The sequence below is a fragment of the Cervus elaphus genome, chromosome 18 (assembly GCF_910594005.1).
Source record: "Cervus elaphus chromosome 18, mCerEla1.1, whole genome shotgun sequence".
In the NCBI taxonomy this organism is placed as follows: domain Eukaryota; kingdom Metazoa; phylum Chordata; class Mammalia; order Artiodactyla; family Cervidae; genus Cervus; species Cervus elaphus.
The window spans coordinates 37,131,268-37,146,964 of NC_057832.1; the positions used below are offsets into that span (position 1 = coordinate 37,131,268).

General features: G+C 44.0%; 1 protein-coding gene and 1 long non-coding RNA gene across 2 annotated transcripts; one reads left to right on the plus strand and one right to left on the minus strand.

The window, feature by feature from the left end:
* Positions 1–429: 429 nt before the first annotated feature.
* Positions 430–1,751, plus strand: LOC122674320. Its single transcript, XR_006334953.1, has 3 exons — positions 430–550; positions 1,216–1,269; positions 1,543–1,751. It is a non-coding gene; the product is annotated as an uncharacterized LOC122674320 (long non-coding RNA).
* A 4,199-nt stretch (positions 1,752–5,950) lies between these two features.
* Positions 5,951–6,742, minus strand: TWIST1 (twist family bHLH transcription factor 1). The gene has a single exon (XM_043872550.1). It carries the CDS (start codon positions 6,593–6,595, stop codon positions 5,993–5,995), a length of 603 nt encoding a protein of 200 aa, XP_043728485.1. The 5' UTR covers positions 6,596–6,742; the 3' UTR covers positions 5,951–5,992.
* Between the last annotated feature and the right edge of the window lie 8,955 nt (positions 6,743–15,697).

Below are 15,697 nucleotides of genomic sequence, written 5' to 3' on the forward strand. Positions count from 1 at the left end.
CCAAGATGAAGGGGGGGGGGGCGGATGAGGGAGGGAAGGGGTAGGGTGGCGATGGTCAGAGGATTGGACTGTGACCCCTTCTGGAAGACGCACTTAAGATGTGTCTTCCCTTTCCGGAAGCAAATATTTAAAGGAGAGAATAGATATCTAGAGGAGGAGGTTGATGATTTATGCCTGGGTTTTCCCTGCAAGCATTTGCCTCCCTTATATTTACAGGCGTGGCCCCATTTGCAAGTTGTACATCTGTTCTCTTCACGTGACATTTCATAAAAGCCCTAACATCTGGGCAAGATAAACTTCCTTCAGGTACCTGCTTAACTTTTCACTTGTCACGCTCGCCTCACCCCGGGCGCGTCCCTTTCCCCTCTCCGCCTGCCTCAGTGGTGGGGTCTGTGGCGCGTTTTGTTCTAGCTAGTTTCTGGGACACCCCTGACCCCCAGCCAGAGATGACCCAACTTCGCCCCCTTCCTAGCGCCAACCTTTGCCAAGGCCAGTTTCTTCCGCAGAAACCAGTTCCTTAACGTCTCCCGCCTCTGGTTCCACTGTCCAGGTAAGTGACGGCACCATCTTGAACCCAAAGAGAAAAGTCCTTATTTTCTCGGATTCCGGCTTTAGACCAAAAACAAAACAAAAAGCCAAAAAACCTGCCTAAGAAGCAGCAAACTCGCGCCTAAATTCGACCGTCTCATGCACATCCATATATCTTAGCGCAGGGAGGGACATGGAGCAGCTAATTTTGATGACTGCCTTTGCATTGAGCACTCGCTGTGTCTTGTAGAGAGCATGCTTTATAGAAACTTCATTTCATTTGCTCACAACCTCCCCGCCCCCCACAAAGGCTGCCTTCTGGGATGAATGCTTTTAGAATTGCTTTCTTCTTTTCCTAATCTGGAATTTTGTTCCTCTGGCTTCAGCCTAAATCGCCGCCCGCGTGAGCACGAAGACACATCCACAAACTGGGGGTGGGGGGGGGGGGGGGGGGCGGAAATAGAAGAAAAAAAAAATATTCCACGTAAACAAGAAAGGCTGCAGGGGGATCGAGGCCCTAGCTGCAGCAAACCCCAAACGATCTCATTGCAGGGCGCCCACGAAATCCCGGCTATAATTGAGTGTTTTCTTTGAGGTTTTCTGACCATGTGCTTTTTACCATGGTTGCTGTGACTCTGATACGAGAAGCTGGATATTTATTATGACCCGTCTCATCCTTTCCCAAAGGCTTATCTCCGCGGCCCTCATAAAGGAGAACAGAAAAGGAGAACTTTCCTGCCAGTGAGTTTAACCTGCCCCACCTTCCAGTGACCTGCCACATGCTCCTTCTTACTTTATAGACATCTGGGAATTCCATACATGCCTTAAACTCCAATTACACACCTTCTTCAAAGGACACGTGCTTTGATTTGCTAAGAAAATATTAGGAGGGCTCACGTTCTGGGGCCTTGGGACAAAAGCAAATGGAAAATGTATCCCATGGCCTGTTTACTGGGTCCATCTTTTGCTGTTCAGTAAGCAAGGATTATTAATAATCCCGTTTGCGTTTTCCAGGGCTTCGGTTGCTAGGTGTCTGCGAATCAGTGGGGTGATCGGCTTTCAGAAGTTATGAGGAAACCTATTTCTCTTTCCGCTTTGCCCGTACACTTTCCTTCCACTTTTGCTGGTGCTGGGGGCGGGGCACGCTTTACAGCAAACCAGGAGAAAAATCTGGAAAAGTGGCCCCCGGGGACCCCTTTCCCGACCCCTGTTTGTGGCTGATGCGGGCCTGTCTCTGGAAAACGAAGTTGGGCCTTTGCCTGAATCTCTTGCTGCTGCTCCCCTTGCTACCGCTGACACTTGGAGCCGCCTCCTCCGCGCGCAGCGGCCCGACGCGGGGCCAGGGGCTGTCCACGCGGTCCCCGGAGGCCTCGGACACTGTCACCGTCCCCGCCGTGCGGCCCGCCCGCCACCCACGCCGGGAGTCCGGCCCGCCCCCGCCCGCGCTAGCCGCAGGTGAGACTCCCGCTCCCCACGGAGTTCTGTTTGGGTTTCCGTGGCGTTTGTTCCCCGCAGGTTTGTTTGTTTTTCTTCAAATTACAGATGCAGGGAAAACCGCCTGACATCATGAGAGTGGGACAAACGCTCACTTTGAAGGATTCCTGGGCAGGACTTCAAGTGAAATCATATGCCTGAGAAGAACTTGATACCGGTCTAGAGAAAATAACCAGTTCTGAGTTTGCCAAACCGTGGAATGTGCAAAATGCTCGACTTTTTTGCAAGAGGCCAAATGTCCCTTAAAAAGCTCCATTATGAATATAAGCCTGAGGACCGAAGGAGCAAGAAGCTTGTGTCCTTGCTGAGTGTGGGGTAAAAGTATACAGGTTGTGTGCGTTTCTGCTCTCACGTTTATTAAAATGTTCCACTTTGGGGAGGGTACCTGCAACTGTGCATAAATTATCATTTGTGCATGTGTTTGTTAGCAAGCGTGTGCATAAAGAGGGGAAATGTGTGTAATGGGAACACAAGTGTACTGCTTTCTTATGATTGAACCCTATCAATCCAACGAAATTAAAACCATGATTAAAAGATCATGTGCACAGCAGAGGAAACGTTCTTAGTCAGTTATTTAGAACTCATCCAAGACAATTTAATACAATCCTTTCCCTTCACTGATACATTCTGGTTAACGGGAAAGACTCCTGGGTCCAGATACCACATTAAATTCTCACTTCTGAAACAGGTAATTCAGCCTAAATGCCCTTTAAATAAGAATAGGTAATAAACATGAAATGAGATGAAAATAGGAAACATGGATAGAAACACAGTGCTTCATTTCTGTTCTGAAGCAGAATTGGAGTTGTGGTGTGTAAGGGATGGGGGAAGTTGGGTATATAGAAAATAGTCTGGCAAGCTGAAAACTGGATTCTTACAGTTAATATTTTCCACTGTGAATCCTTCTCACTCAAAGCAAAACTATTCACCACATTTCTTTCATTCATCTGAAAATCTCAAGAAAAATATTAGCTTCAGTTTAGTATTTAGTATTACTCAACATAAATGTGACATTTGCTTTTCTCCCAGGTTGAGAACTCTCTCACACACACACACAAGAAAAAAAGAAAAAAGGCAAATGGAAGGCTACCTTTTTTGAAACTTTTAGTTTCTACATCATCAGAAATAAGATCGGAATTACCTTCTCGGCCTGGATGGTCAGCTCCATTCTGATGTACGTCAAGAAATCTGAAATATCAAATAGTCAGACCAAGCTAGTAACAAGATTCCTCCATGAACAATTTAGAAAATGGAGGTGGTTCGATGACACAGAAGAGAAAATCACCTTCTAGATGCCCTCCCTCATTTTCTAGGGCATCCTTCTTTACATTTCTGTTCTACACACACACACACACACACACACACACACATACACTCCACAAATAATCAGTTTCTGTCCTGTTATTTTGTAAAGAACTATAAAAATCTAAAAAAGCATTTCCTGAAGCTTTCACTAATATTTTGGTATAAGTAAATTCTACAGGTTCCTTATTGCAAAACATGGTCTGAAATACTTACAATAATAAATTTACAATATTGTTATGTCAGCATTTTATGATGATGTGTGAAAAAGAGGGGAAACCTTCAGGTAATATAATAACCTCAACCAGAGCTGAGCAAACACTATTTTGACTCATACATTTATTTGCCATAGTCATTATTTGAATTAGGCAGCAAAATTATTTTCCAGTTTGAATACATCCCTAATTATACTTGAAGGCAATAAGCTGGATATAACTGAAGAACTTAGTGATACAAACTCACTATTTCTAGTGGTATTCATTATAAAAGCTAGTATTTTTCTGGCCCAGAAATAACTAGAATGAAAAAAAAAGTCATGTAACATTTGTCCATGTTACACTTTTACTTAACTAAATCCGATTTTGTATACATAAGTAACCAGGGAAAAATTCTGTGGATAAATTTTACAAAATATATTTGCTAGTGAACTGACTAGAAAATGAACAGCTATAGCATTTAAAATTGCAGCTGTTCCAATAATTACTGAAGATACTGAAAATTCAGATTCTTTAATTGTTTTCTGTGTAGCTGTATGGAGCAGCTTATAAGGAGCTTGCTTTCCAAATGGATATCAATATGGGAAAATATTAACTTTGACTTTTTGTTTTAGCAAATGACATTAAATGTCATTCTCGTTCGTGAGAGAAAGTTAAGGAAATTATAAGTGGAATTCTCTTTCATGTGGAATTAAAACTTTATTTTCTATACATTTGTATTCATTTACATGTGTGTATACACATCTATCTATAGATAGGTAATTTTTATAACACTTTATGCATACTTTCATTGAAATAAACCTATTACTTAAAAATCCTCATAAAGTGTGGAGAGCATGACAAAAACACACAGTAACAAGAGAAAATAGTGCTGACTTATACTGCTTATTTGCTTAACTGTTTTACAACTGCATTCTCAAAATATAAGCAAGAGAGGTGAATAACTATTAAGTTTTTGCTGTCTGGGGACCTGATAAGAGATGAAGGAGAGATGCTAAGTTCACTGAACACCAAATGGGAATAATGATAAAGCTGTCTTTCTACATAACATGCCCCTACCTGTCAATAACTACTTTGAGGTTTTCACTGCTTTGTTTATATTAATGCCCTCTCACCCTCCTGGGTGTCTCCAGAGTTAAACAAGCAGGTATTTACTGCCAACTTAATCCTTTAAAAATATAGACCAAACTTTAAGGTTCTTACAATTTTCAATCATATTTATTTATTGCAGAAAAATAATGTACAAAGATATTTACAAAACAATCATAAAAATATGAATGCATTTAGACACCGGATCTATTTGCATTTTACCATGGGTCATCAATAAATAAATAGAATGTTGTTTTTTGTTATTTTAAGTTTTTTTTTCCCTCAGAGGAAGAATGAAAAAAGGAATTAACTGACTGTGATTTTGTGAGTCAGTTTGATCCCCATATTTTTATTTCTAAAGGTGTTCTTAAAATTCCTCTGATCGTTACCATTTTAAAATGGAGAAAGTCCATAATGATGCCTTTCCTTTCAGTGGCTGATTGGCACGACCTCTTGAGAATGCATGCATGAAAAAATAAAAATAAAAACATTCTTCGTCAAAAAAACAAAACAAAACAAAAAAACAACAAAAAAGAGGAGGAACACAAACAACTGTTCAAACTTCTATCAGAATGTAGAGGTGTGAGGATGGTGCCGCTGCCCGTCTGGGAATCACTGTCCACGGGCCTGTCTCGCTTTCTCTTTTAAAAGTGCGCCCCACGCCCTGTTTCTTTGAATTTGGGTTCTGCTCTTCTAATTTCCAAGAAAATGTTTGGCATATATATTTATTTTTAGTTATCCAGCTCCAGAGTCTCTAGACTGTCCATTTTCTCCTTCTCTGGAAACAATGACATCTGCAAAAACCCAGAGGGGGGAAAGTTGGTTATTGTTTAGGTCTCTGTGGCTGTTTTGTAAAACTAGTGAGCACTGTTCTTATCACCACCACGGAGAAATTGCGCTGAACAACCTGGAAGGATTTCAGCCCAAGGGCAAGAGGAAGTGGGTGGGCGGAAAGAAGGAGGAGGTGGAATTTGGAAACATTTGTTTTAAGGAGAACGAAAACTTAAAGCCAAAAGAAAGAGAGGCGCTGGCAAGGCTGTCCTTACCCGTGACCCTCGAATCTTTTTCAGTCTTCCCTCCTGTCACGCACACTCACGCACACGCACACCCCTCAGCAGGGCGCATCCTCCTCTCCCTAGCGGGGACTGAGCTCCCTTCCAGGAACACGCGGGGGGATGAGGTGGCGGTGCCAGGTTGGGTGTGAAAGCGGAGAGGGGAGTGGGAGACGGGGAGGAAGGCCAGGTGGATCGGGAGCCGCACCCCAGCCTTCAATCTGCCTGCCACCTGAGCGGCGAAGGGGCGCAGAGGCGCCGGGTCCTTACCTAGGTCTCCGGCCCTGCCGAGGGGGTGGGGAGCTCCGCCTGCTAGTGGGACGCGGACATGGACCAGGCCCCCTCCATCCTCCAGACCGAGAAGGCGTAGCTGAGCCGCTCGTGGGCCACATAGCTGCAGCTTGCCATCTTGGAGTCCAGCTCGTCGCTCTGTAGGACCTGGTAGAGGAAGTCGATGTACCTGGCCGCCAACTTGAGGGTCTGGATCTTGCTCAGCTTGTCGGAAGGCAGCGTGGGGATGATCTTCCGCAGCGCGGCGAACGCCTCGTTCAGTGACTGCGTGCGCTGGCGCTCCCGCACATTGGCCATGACCCGCTGCGTCTGCAGCTCCTCGTAGGACTGCGGACTCCCGCCGCCGCTGCTGCTGCCGCCGCCGCCCGCGCCGCCGCCGCCGCAGCCCGCAGACTTCTTGCCACGCTTGCCTTGGGCCGGGCTGCCAGGCTCCTCGCCGCCTCCGACGCCCCCGCCCGCGGCCCCGCCGGGCCCCGCGCCGCCCCCCGCGCTGCGCCGGCTGCTGCGCCGCTTGCGCCCCCCGCGCTTGCCGCTCGGGGGCTGCTGCCGGTCCGGCTCCTCCTCGCTGTTGCTCAGGCTGTCGTCGGCCGGCGAGACTGGCGAGCTGGACACGTCCTGCATCATCTCTTGGGCGGCGACGTGCGGCCTCGCGGGCCCGGGGCAGAAGGGCGGCCCGGGGAAGAGGAGGAGAGCGGGGCGCCTCAGCCCGCCAGCTTCCCCCGCGCGCGGCGCCGGCCCGGGCGGTGCGGCCCGCGGAGGAGGGAGCGGGAGGAGGGACAGGGAGGATCTCCGCGGGGAGGGCGCGCGGGGGAGGCGGGGAGGGAGGCGGGAGGGGGAGGGGACGGTGTGGATGGCCCCGAGGTCCAAAAAGAAGGCGCCCAACGGCCGCACGCACACCCCGCTCGGCCTCCTGGAAACGACGCCGGTGTCGGCGAGCCCGCGAGGTGTCTGGGAGCTGGGCGAAAGCTGCAGGCTTGGAGGCTCTTATACCTCCCGTGCAAGCGGAAAGTTTGGGGGCAGCAGTGTCATTGGCCTGACGTGGGGAGGAGGGACTTTTCGAAGTTTTATAGGAAAGTTTCCGCTTTCCAGCCCCCCTTTCTCCGTCCCCACCCCCCTTCCTCGGGGTCTAACAATTCGTCCTCCCAAACCATTCAAAAACGACCTGGCCCAGGCGGCCGGCCCCTCTGCCCGCCTCCTTGCTGCCCTCCCCCTTTCTTCCCCGCCGCCCTCCGCCCGCGGGCGCGGGGCGATTTCCTTCCGCGCCGGAGCGCGCCGGCCGCACCCCCGCACCCGAGCGCAGCCCGGGGAAGCGACCGGAGGGGACCGTACCCGCCGCCTTGTCGGTCCCTCCTGGAGCGCCTGTGACGGCAGCCGCGACACCGGCTTCTACACAGTGGGTGGAAGTCTCAGCTCGCCCCAGTACCCTTTAGGTCCGTGGCGCGGTTTGGGATCGCTGGGGCGGGGGTACTGGCAAGAATACCTGCGACGGCGGAGCCCACCCGATGGTCAGGTAGACGAGGCCCCGGAGTCCCAAGGGCCAAACCACCGTGGCTGGTCCTGAGGTCGTGGGCGTTTCTGAAGACGTGGCCGCGCCAGGGACTGTAGATCTGCTCCTCGGCCTGTTCTCTCATCCTTCCTCGAGAAGCAAGCCGGGCCTTTCTTTTCCCTCCACAGTGACCCAATCTGACGTTTCCCAGCACCCAAAGGACTACACCTCCGAAGGTGCTAGAAAAAGGCAGAAGTTCATTCCCCCGAAGAAGGCAGCCCTGTTCTTGGAGAAGGCAGCAGAGCCCCGGAGGTGGGCAGCGCAGTGTCTTCGCCAAGGCCCTGATTGCCTGTGCTGCTAGTCCAAGGTGGAGTGCCTGTGGCCACTTCATCCTTATCCCCTTCCCAGATAAAGCCCTGCATAATGACTGTAAATGTCGGCTCTGAGACAGTGAGATGGGGGCTCAACATTGCCTGGACACGCGGGGCTGAGGGCTGCGAGGGCCCCCTTCCCCACCGTCACTCTCCACTCCTAGGAGGTTCAGTAAGCAATTCTGTTCCGCGTGCCACAAATGCACCGCAATTATTTGGGCACTTTTAACATTTTAAGCGTTTCTATTTAATAAGTCACAATGAAGAGGCCCAGAAGAAGGTGTTCATGTAGATTCTGGCAAGTCGGAAGCAACAAAAGTTCGTGAGCTGGAAAGGAAAAGATGCTGCTGTGAAAGAGAAGCCCATTTTTGCGATGCTAGGCTTTTTTTTTTTTTTAACGAGTCGGGAGAGAATAACCGTTGTATGTTCATTCTTTAAGTTGTAAAGCAAACAGAAGTCAAAAGCAGTAATTGTTTTTCGGGGCACATTTGGGGGTGCGGAAGTTGGGTGCCCTGTGTTCTGGTACCCTGCGCAGGCCGAGGTCTGCTCATCCTGTCCATCGTCTGGACTCTAAGCAGCGAATTAACTCAGAGGAGCTTCCTTGTCTGGGCCAGACGGAGGGTCTCGGCCCACAGTGTCCGGAGGAGCAGGCGGGAGCCCAGGCGAGGCGCGGGCAGGCCACGTGGCTGCAGCCAGCTGAGGTTCGCGGCTGCAGTCCGGTCCCAGAAACCCTGGGGTCTGGAGCGCCGGGGGCCGGTTGAAGGGTTCAGCCTTCTAGGGGAAGTGAGGGCGAGAAGAGAAGGATCCATTCCGCGAAGGGCAAAGGAGGCTAAGCTTTCGTGGGAGGGGCGACCCGCAGGGTTCGTCTATCACTGTTTTTTACAAATATTCATAGACAATGACCACAGCGTGCCAACATGCCTGCTTCTCGGGTCGCTGACATATTTTAAAATGAATGCCTGTCTGAAAATCAGATTCTACTTGACCTCCACTTAATAGTTTACAGCCGGGTCTTCTTAAAACAAAGCACATTCAGACAAGTCACTCCTGTGAGTGCATCTTCTGCATACAGGATATGATTTCTTGGAGCAGTTAGAGAATAGGCAGAAATTGTTTTCTTAACTTTTGATCTTTGAGCATTCCGCAGTTCTTATTTGAACGTTACCTATGTCTGTGGGTTGTTGTTATTTTTTCAAATGTTATTTTTTTCCCCCTTTCAGCTGAATACTCGAAAATAAAGAGATCAAATAATTGGACTCTTTCCTTTGTGGCTATGGGTAAGCAAGACAGGAAAGTGTGGGCAAGGTAAAGGAAACCTTACCTGCCCAAGGGGAGTTGGAGGGGTGGGGTGGGTATTGGGATGAAAATCGGGGCTGAGAAGCTGAAGGAGAAACCGAGTCCCCAACAGCGCAGCATTAGCTGGCCCGACTTGCAAAATCATCAATTTCTAAGACTAGTTACGTTTTAAATGAGACCAGCCCTTCTCTGGGCACACAACTTCTGGAGATAAAGAGCTCCTAGCCACTGCCTACAGAGATCCCCGGGAGTGAGGCCATGCTATGGATGCCAGAATGCTTAAAATAGGGTTTAACATGAATGAAGTAAACCAGAACTATCCCAGGCACGGAGTCTTCTTGACCGAGTCATATCGAATGACTTTAGTTCTGGGGGGAAATAAAAATTCTCTCCTACTCTTCAAAGGAGTGAAAAATGAGGATAAAAGTTCTTGAGTGTTTAAAAGTTAGTTTTTAAACAGAAGGTTGTAGCTTGACTAATGAATGACCTTTCAAAATGTTTGAGGCTTGATGCTCCTACTTTGCAAACTGCAATCTTTCCTGGCCCATTGTCCCATCTGTATTCTACTTAACATTTATGTAACAAATTTCTTATCCACACTTGCTGGGGCAAGAATAAAGGCAAACTCTTTTTATGTCCTTAAGAGTTGAATATAATTCTGGATATTTTGTATATGCAACAATAATGATGACTTCCACAATATTTGGTTTACCATATGAAAACTTATGTAGTTCTAAAATCCCAATTTCAGGCTCTTTAAAAATGGTCTAGGAATTTCCCTTTGGGGCTGGACTCAGCCTGACTTAAAGGATGTCAGTGGAAGACTACCTTCTTTGGGAATTCTGAATGCATTGGAATTAAATCATTTAATCTACTTCTAAAATAAATGCCCTAAAAAATTAACTGAAAACAAAAAAGTTTTTCTTTTGCAATTGGATAATTCAAAATGAGCTTTGTTTTCAAACTGCAAACTTGGCATGTTCACAGTCCTTCCTGAGGAATGTGTACTGTGTTAAAATGTGAAAAAAGAACACTGTTGGAAGTAATAGAGTTACAAATCTCATACTCAGCATATCCAAAAAGTATATATGTATCTGTATTCTTAAAGTTTGAATCTGCACTGGCATTCTAGTAACCTGTATAAATACTTTCAGAGAAGGAAAAGAAACATACATACACCATAACATTAGCAAGCTGGTACAGTTTGGAGTTGCGATTTGCACAAAAGGTGAGCACTTGAGTATGTTCCTACTCTTTCCCCTCAGGTTTTGGATAACCTACCACCTGTTTGTTGCCTTAAGAGTTCTGTGAAATAATTTCTCTGGATTGCATGAATGAAGCACGGAAATATTCACACAGAAGGGGGCGCAGATTGGAAAAGGCTGCATTTGAGTACATCTCAGATGAGAATGTACACGTTAGATTTCATCTTGTTTTGAATACTTCACAGGGATTGGGATTACCTACTTCACTGTTTAAGTGAGGGAATGTTATCAAAGTGGAATATAAGGGTCTGTGTCAGCATAAGTGACCTGGATAACTGTGTGAAAGCAGATTCTTTTTCATTGACACTGGTAGCTTTCAGGATGTTTTACCTTCCCCTAAAGAGGTCATTCTCTTTCTCTTTTAATGATAGTTTAATTCATGAATTTAACCAATTCTACCTTTGTCTTTCTTGATCTTCTTTAAGAATAGGATAAAAAATTATGAAATTTGAAGCTTCCAATCCAGAAATAAAATGGAAAAGTATAAGGCACAAGAAATGGAGTTGCCAACAGCACCGCAAATGAGCAAATCAAATTTTCAATAAATATTAATCTTTAAAATATCTGACATTCTGCACTGAAAATTAGGATAGGATTAGGAGGCATAGTGCAACAGACTTGTAGGGAGAGACAAATCTGTGTGGAAAAGTATAGACTCTTGAGGAGTCTCCTCTCATTCCTTTTATTACCTTATTGGGTTTGCATGCTAGAAAGTTTATGTCCCAGCTTTGCTGCCACTAAAACTGGTTGAAATATGCTCTCACTTATTTCAGAGTTGTTGGAATGACTGAAGAAATAATGTAAGAAATATACAGTTATCCATAGCGGCTTTTATCATGGCCACAATTTTCCTACATCGTAATCATTTTTATCTCTTCTTTCTAATCACCTGATGATCAAATAATTTAAATATAAGTTGAATGGTTTACATTCTGTGTTTTTCCTGCTAAAGTTCCCTTTCTGATTACTCACAACTTTCATCTCTCTCTTCACTTCAAGGGATTTCCTTTTTTCACAAGTGGCTTTTCCTGAAGCCTTAAATCCTATTTCCATTGTTTGGATTAATTCTTCCTGCAAAATCATGTTGTTTTTGCCAGTGACCACAAGAGGACACAATTTCCCAGAGAACTTTGTTGAAAAAGAAACTTATAGAAGAGGAAAGCTATCAAAATACTAAAAATGTTACACATCAAAGAATGTCATTTGTGGAATGCCTATTTGATTTATGTTACTTTTATTAATTTTTAAAAGCATAAAAATGAGTTGGCATTCAGCTTTTAGATTTTGGAGGAAGATTTTATCTTTTTTCTTTATTGGAGAGCATACAAGAAAAGCACACATTTAAGAAAATACACTATAACCCTATTGTTCTAAGGGAAAATACTTATTTTACTACAGCAAATTTTTTTATGAAACAATTTTGTTCAAAGGTAAAATTACTTTTACATTAGCAAATTTTGTACAAAATTCTCAGTGACCTGAAATTCTACTTTATAAAGTTTTACAGCCATGTTTGACAGTGCGAGACAATTTTAAAAATATATTGCTATTCCAAAATGCCTTTGAAAGTTTGAATTTTCCGCCTGGGCACATGGGATGTCTTTACAAGAAAAATTAATGGAAATTGTTTTATGGTTTGTCAATTACATTTTAATGCACATGTAGCTTGAGACTGAAAATTATTTTTCCAAGGTATGGCAAAACAGGATATTTTAAATGTATTGACTTATAACACTTGCACAGAATTATGCTATATAATGTTTGATTTAATTTAAAATCACCTTACTCTTTCTTACTACTTTTTAATTGAAAAAAGTTTTCAGAGTATTTGATTACTTGCTAAGTTAAGGTAAATTAAAATAAATTATGTTCTGATATTTTTCTGGATGAATATGGTATCTAGTGAAGTGCCATGACAACCAGGTGGATAAATCCCTGCATCAGTTAGAAATCAGTGCTTTTGCTTTTCATTTGTGTCTTTTGGTGGATAATTCCCAATCACATTCTCTGAGACCCCAGTGGAGGGACTGAGGAAAGGACCAAAAGACCTGGAAAAAGAAGAAGAAGGAAAAACAGAGAAGGAACAGAGTAAAAATAAAGAGGTCAAGAGAGAGCAGAGTGTGGAGACAGGTGAAAGGGGTCCTGGACCCTGTGAATAAGAATGACAGAGAAAACGAGAGAATAACTAACTAAATAGGGGGACTAACAGGCTTACAAGACAAGAGAAAGAAAGAAATTAATGCCGTTCCCGGGAAATAGAAATGCTCTGGGATTATTTGCCTTGGTTTCTGCTCATAGAGACTGTTGCAGGTGGTTGCCTGTCCCTTTGTATAGGCATTTTGTTTTAAAAATCTCTGTCATTTTCAACCCAGTAAGGACAAAAAGTAAGAAATAGGGTGGAGGTCATGAAACTTTTAATTAAAGTTGATGTTCATCTGATAGGTGAATGCTCATCTATTTAGAATGACATTAAAGATAGTAACATATTGTGACCACTGGATCTCAAGATGGTGACAGGAAGGTGTTTGGGGGAATATTGGAACTGTTACGCCTTGAAAAATGCTATGAACCTTGACAGGATTTCAGAAATCTTACATGCTTGCTAAGGTTCCTAGCTCTTTCGTTATTTTTCCATTTGACCTTCCACGATGAATATCAACCTGGGTGTTTTTCCCTGTGGTTATCCAGGATCAATGCCTTTGCCCTCCCCACCTCAGACAGCTTAGGGAAAGATATAGCTCTAAGTGATGAAGTCTTATTCTCACTCACCACTACTCAAGACTTTGAGAAATTGTAAGGTTCTGGTTCTGCCTAATAATCCAGAACTTGAGTTGGGAGACTTGAGAGACTTGAGAAACTCTTGGGAGACTTGAATTCTGGTTTCAACTGACCCTAATTAATTGCAACACATTTATTGATTCTTTCATAATTTAACCAAAATGCATCAGAGGCTCTATTTTAGGTGCTCTGAATAAGAAAATTTCAGTCCTTCACATCAAACATGTTCACAGTCTAATGAGAAATAAAACAGGGGTAAATATTGGATGTCACCAAATGGAGCCTGTTTAAGACCTGAGAGCTTCATGACAATCTAATGCTTAAACAGTCTTCCTGGCCCTTCCTACATACTTTAGTGATGTCTAAGAAGTCTCACAGGTTTCTTATTTCCATACTTAATATTATCAGTTCTTCTTGTTTCTGTTATTCTTTTTAGCAGAATTTAGTATTCATAAGTAATACAGCAAGCATATATTACACTTTTTCTGAAATGCACTTTATTTTAGCTTTAGTCTTGAAGGATGACTAGGGGCAAACCAAGGGAGTAGAACGGGTGAGGGGAAAGACACAGTGGCATGGGCAGAGCGTGTAGGCATGCGCATGCATGGCCCTTTCAGGGACATGGAAAGAGTTGTGTATGGTTGGAGGTAGGATACGTGTGGAAGCAGTCAGAAATGATACAAAGTTGAGATCACAGGAATGTTGTGTGCTGTGCTAAGGAATTTGGATTTTATTCTAAATGCAACCCAGAAAACTGAAGAAGGTTAAGCAGCAAGAGGATATGATCAAATGGATATTTTAAATGTCAGTCTGTAGACAATGCCGGGAATGAAATAAACAGTCATGTTATTAGATTTAGAAAGTTTCTGCATCAACCCACAATGTACCTAATGTAAATACATTATTTTATTATAAGAACTTACACCATTGTAGTACCTGGGGGGATGTGGACAGGATATTGAGGGAAAATGACTGGATTTAGGGAGATTTGGAGGCATCGGTTTCCTCATTTGTGAAATGAAGTAATTGGATAGATAATTTGAAAAAGTTGAAAAATGTGTAAAGGATATTAGAAATTAGTCTGACTAGTCAGTATCATAGATGAGAAACTTTTCTCTGTGACTGCTTATAACTCTAAGATTCAACAGTGTCTGGAACCTGAAAGCATTTTCCTAAGTGATGAGAAGGAATTTCCTTCTCGTTCTGGAAACCACTTGTGGCCAACTGTGGGCCTAAATTTTTGTGCCAAAAATGAGTAAAATAGGCAGTGAAGTGGTTTGTAGGGGGCCAGAAGGAGCGCCCTCCAAAAACTACCTTCTGTTTCCCATAGTCATGCTTTAAATCTATCACTGGTAACTCATTAAATTGGGGCCTGGCATTGTCCTCTCCAGGCTCCTCTTTTAATTGGCAAAGTCCCCAAAGTGAGCTAACTCATTAGATCACTAACACTTTCGAGTGAATTATATTGTATGATGTTTTTCTCAAGAAGGGCGAGGCTCAGGGTAGCAGAAGGACACTGGACATCCTGGACAGGACAGAATGAGACGAGAGAAAATTGTGAAAAAAGGAAAGTTGTGGTACTAAGGCTTTGGCAATTTTTCCAAGTGTGGGCCTTGGCCTGACACCATGGACTTGCCCCAGCATTCCATGCCTGTTATGCAGTGTGACTGAAGCTATCCACGTCTGTCTTTTGGATTCTACTCCATCTAACTAACTAGAGCACAATGAGATAGTGGGGAAACCGGAGCCTAAAGGCCTTGGCTCATCACCTCCTTCTCTGTCAAGGTCTTATGTCTATTAAAGGTCTCAGAGCCTTAAACTCTTCTACTTCACTGTCAAATATGTGTGAAGAGCAAACAGTAATCCATGATCTCCTTGTTTTAATTACAGATAATCAGTCCATTTAAATAAGGTTGTATTCAAGAGTAGAAACATTTCCAGGGAATAGGAAATGTATGTAATGACTGAGAAAACAGAAATATCTAGTAATGGTTAGCAGCAGCCTTAATGACAATGTTAATTTCACAGACTAGTGTTTGGATCTGAGGAGAAACAAATGTTAATAACACAGTGAAAAAGGACTTCCCTGGTGGTCCAGCGGCTGGGAGTCTGCCTTCCAATACAGGGGACAGGTTCCATCACTGGTAGGGGAACTAGGCTCCTACATGTCCTGGGGCGCCTAGAGAGAACCCCTTGCATCAAAACAAAAGATCCCACAGTTAAGACCCACTTCAATCAAAAATTAAATAAATAAATAAATATTAAAAAGAATTTTTAAAAACGCACTGAAGAGAAAGACAAAGATGTTCACACTGAAGAATGTCAGCAGGCTTGGACCATCTGAAGAGCAAATGACTTTGATTTAATTTATTTTTTAAGTGAATAATTTTTTAAAATAGACTATAGTCTGATATAATTATTAGGAAAAATAAAGCCATAAGTCCTAACCATTTTAAGTGGTGCCTTGCACTTGATATGTATTTGATATGATTATTAACACCATACACAAAAATTAACTCAAAATGCATTA